At 46.9% G+C, this 2,500-nt stretch overlaps 1 protein-coding gene across 1 annotated transcript in view; it reads left to right on the forward strand.

Moving 5' to 3' along the window:
- Positions 1-1,453: 1,453 nt before the first annotated feature.
- Positions 1,454-2,500, forward strand: part of LOC310776600 (zinc finger protein neuro-d4-like) — a gene marked incomplete at both ends in the record, with an annotated part of 5,933 nt that continues 4,886 nt past the window's right edge. The window contains 2 exons of the mRNA XM_083636777.1: positions 1,454-1,546; positions 1,744-1,833. Of these exons, the coding sequence (XP_083492903.1) occupies positions 1,454-1,546; positions 1,744-1,833 (183 nt within the window). The remainder of the gene's footprint in view (positions 1,547-1,743; positions 1,834-2,500) is intronic.

Here is a 2,500-nt window from a genome sequence, read left to right on the forward strand (position 1 = left end):
GGTGATGACTCAATCAAAGCAGGTCTCCGCTGAAAGAGATCTCTTACAGGCACACAGGCACGTTACGCCTCCTCCTGACGAGAAGCGCCACCGACTGCTCAACCTGCCGACTCCCAAAACTCGCTAAACAAAACTGAATGGAAACATGCATAAATTCGCATTTTATTTTGCGGATTTTCACAAAATTCGCTTGAATTATGCGATACATTTGGATGGAAACCCAGTTACTCTCAGCATTCTACACGCAGTCTCACAGCAAATTGTGTAATAGCAATGTTGGTCCACAGTGCAAAAATGCTACATTTTCACAATATCTCATAGCCTCCAACATTGTTAGATGGTAACGTTCTTTGTAGTTTCATAATAACAGCTGTAAAATTGTTAAATGGTAACGCTATAAAATTGTTAACGACAATGCTTTCTGCAAATGTTTCCGCAAACGTTTAATATCAACGTAAATTTGAAACCAAACGTTGGCTAATTTGAACCTTAATTTGAAAACATGCAAATAAAACAAATTTGCTTATGTTTAGGCAAGTAAAACAACTTGATTAAGATTGGAGTTATGGTTTAAAATGTAAAATATTACTTACTGACCGGTTGAAATGTAGACTTTGGACACACTGGGATCGAACACGGCTCCCAGGTGTGAAAGATGAGGGTTTTGTTCCTCCGTCCACCCCGACCACCACACCCACCACACCCACTGCACCCGGCTTATTTCAATATACACATGAAAACTATAAAGCAAAAAGACATCACCATCGAACCATTTCAGACCTCTTATTGTGAAACTAGCTTACAACGTTTTGCGCTGTGGAGTGTGGACCAACTTTGCTATTAAACCAGATCCTGTGAGACTGGGCAGGTGTGTTTGACAGACCGATCTTGAGAGTGTTCTTCTGCAGTGGCATTGGAGGAATGTTGGTTCTCCTTCACAAAGAGCCCCTTTTCCTCCCTGACATCCCCTTCTTTTGTCCTCCAGCGCTTTGTCCTCCTTCTCCTCATCCTCCCATCCCTCTCCTCATCCTCCCATCCCTCTCCTCATCCTCCCTCCATCTGTCTCCTCATGCTCCCTCCATCCCTCTCCTCACGCTCTCTACCTCCCTCTCCATGCAAGTCAACAATTAGCCAATCAGCAGTTGAGTGAATGGCCCTCACAGCGGGCCCTCCAGGCAGCCTAATCCGGGGCTTTTCCTGAGTCCTTCGGCCCAGCGGGAGGCTCACCCAGACCGGCAGCGCGCCGCGCCTCTTTCCCATCGCAGCTCCGCGGCTCCATATTACTGCTGACACTCGTCTCTTGTGGTTACTTCTACTTCTGTGTGCGACATCAGAGATCAAACCTCTTTGCCTTGTTCTCCACACGCTTTTTGCATTATGCACGATCCAATCGTGTCGTTTACCTTGATTTCCTTTGGTGTTAGAGAGGAACAGCAGAATGTGCAGTTCGATGATGTCCTACACGTTGTGGAACTTAAAGCCCGTCTCTTCCTCTAGAGAGTACCTGGGAAATAAGAAGAAAAGAGCCCGGCGGCGTCCCGCTGAGGTCAAAGAGGAAACACTCGTCATAAATCGAACCATTTTATCGCAATAAAATGGTCTCACGTTGGTTTTATTTGGTGTTACTGGCTCTGCTCTTTAGGGAGCTCCCCGTGCTGGGTTAAGCAAACATCATGTCTCTCCCTCTCCTCTCTCTCTCTCTCTCTCTCTCTCTCTCTCTCTCTCTCTCTCTCTCACCCGTAGAAGTTGCTGGTGGGGGACTTTCCTCATGAGTTGGAGGTGGAGGAGATGGAGGAGGACGTCCCGAAGCGCAAGAACCGTACCAAAGGACGGGTAGGGCAACGACCCACCCCCACACACACACACACACACACACACACACACACACACACAAAACATCTCTCTTCACACTCCTCTACTCTCTGCCCTCTTAGCTCCCCTCTTTATGCTACGATGCCTATTCTCCTCGTGGCACTTTCACACCCAGCTAGCAAAGCAGGAAATGCACACGTTGACGTCAATGTGAAGGGTCGAACCAGGCCATGTCGATCCTGCGAAAACAACCCTGATCCAGATCCTAGTCCGACTTTGCTGGTCTCGAAAGTTGAGTGTTTAACCTGCTTTTTTAAATGACATCTTAAGATGACAGCTCATAGGATAATATTCTCAAGGATCGGTGTGATTTGTCTCCTACATGCGGAGAAGCCAGATCAGCATACTGTATTTCTGCGTTGCTGGTGTGAAAGGAGGAGTAACTGAAAGGCTATCCAAAATGTTATATACAGTGTAAACTGTAGTCCAGCGATACTTCCCGGGGGGCAGTTTTGCAAAATGATAGGAGGTCAGGGGCCTGTTCAGACCCGGCGCCAGGATGAAATGACTGAGGGGGCAGTTATAACTGGCGAGCGGGCAGATCTTTTTATTTAGTCAAACATAGGTGATATACCCGCTATGCCTATTTGTGCACTTTTTAACCATACAATAGCCTCTGAGAAGCTAA

This window comes from Poromitra crassiceps (assembly GCF_964638095.1).
Source record: "Poromitra crassiceps genome assembly, chromosome: 5".
Classification (NCBI taxonomy): domain Eukaryota; kingdom Metazoa; phylum Chordata; class Actinopteri; order Beryciformes; family Melamphaidae; genus Poromitra; species Poromitra crassiceps.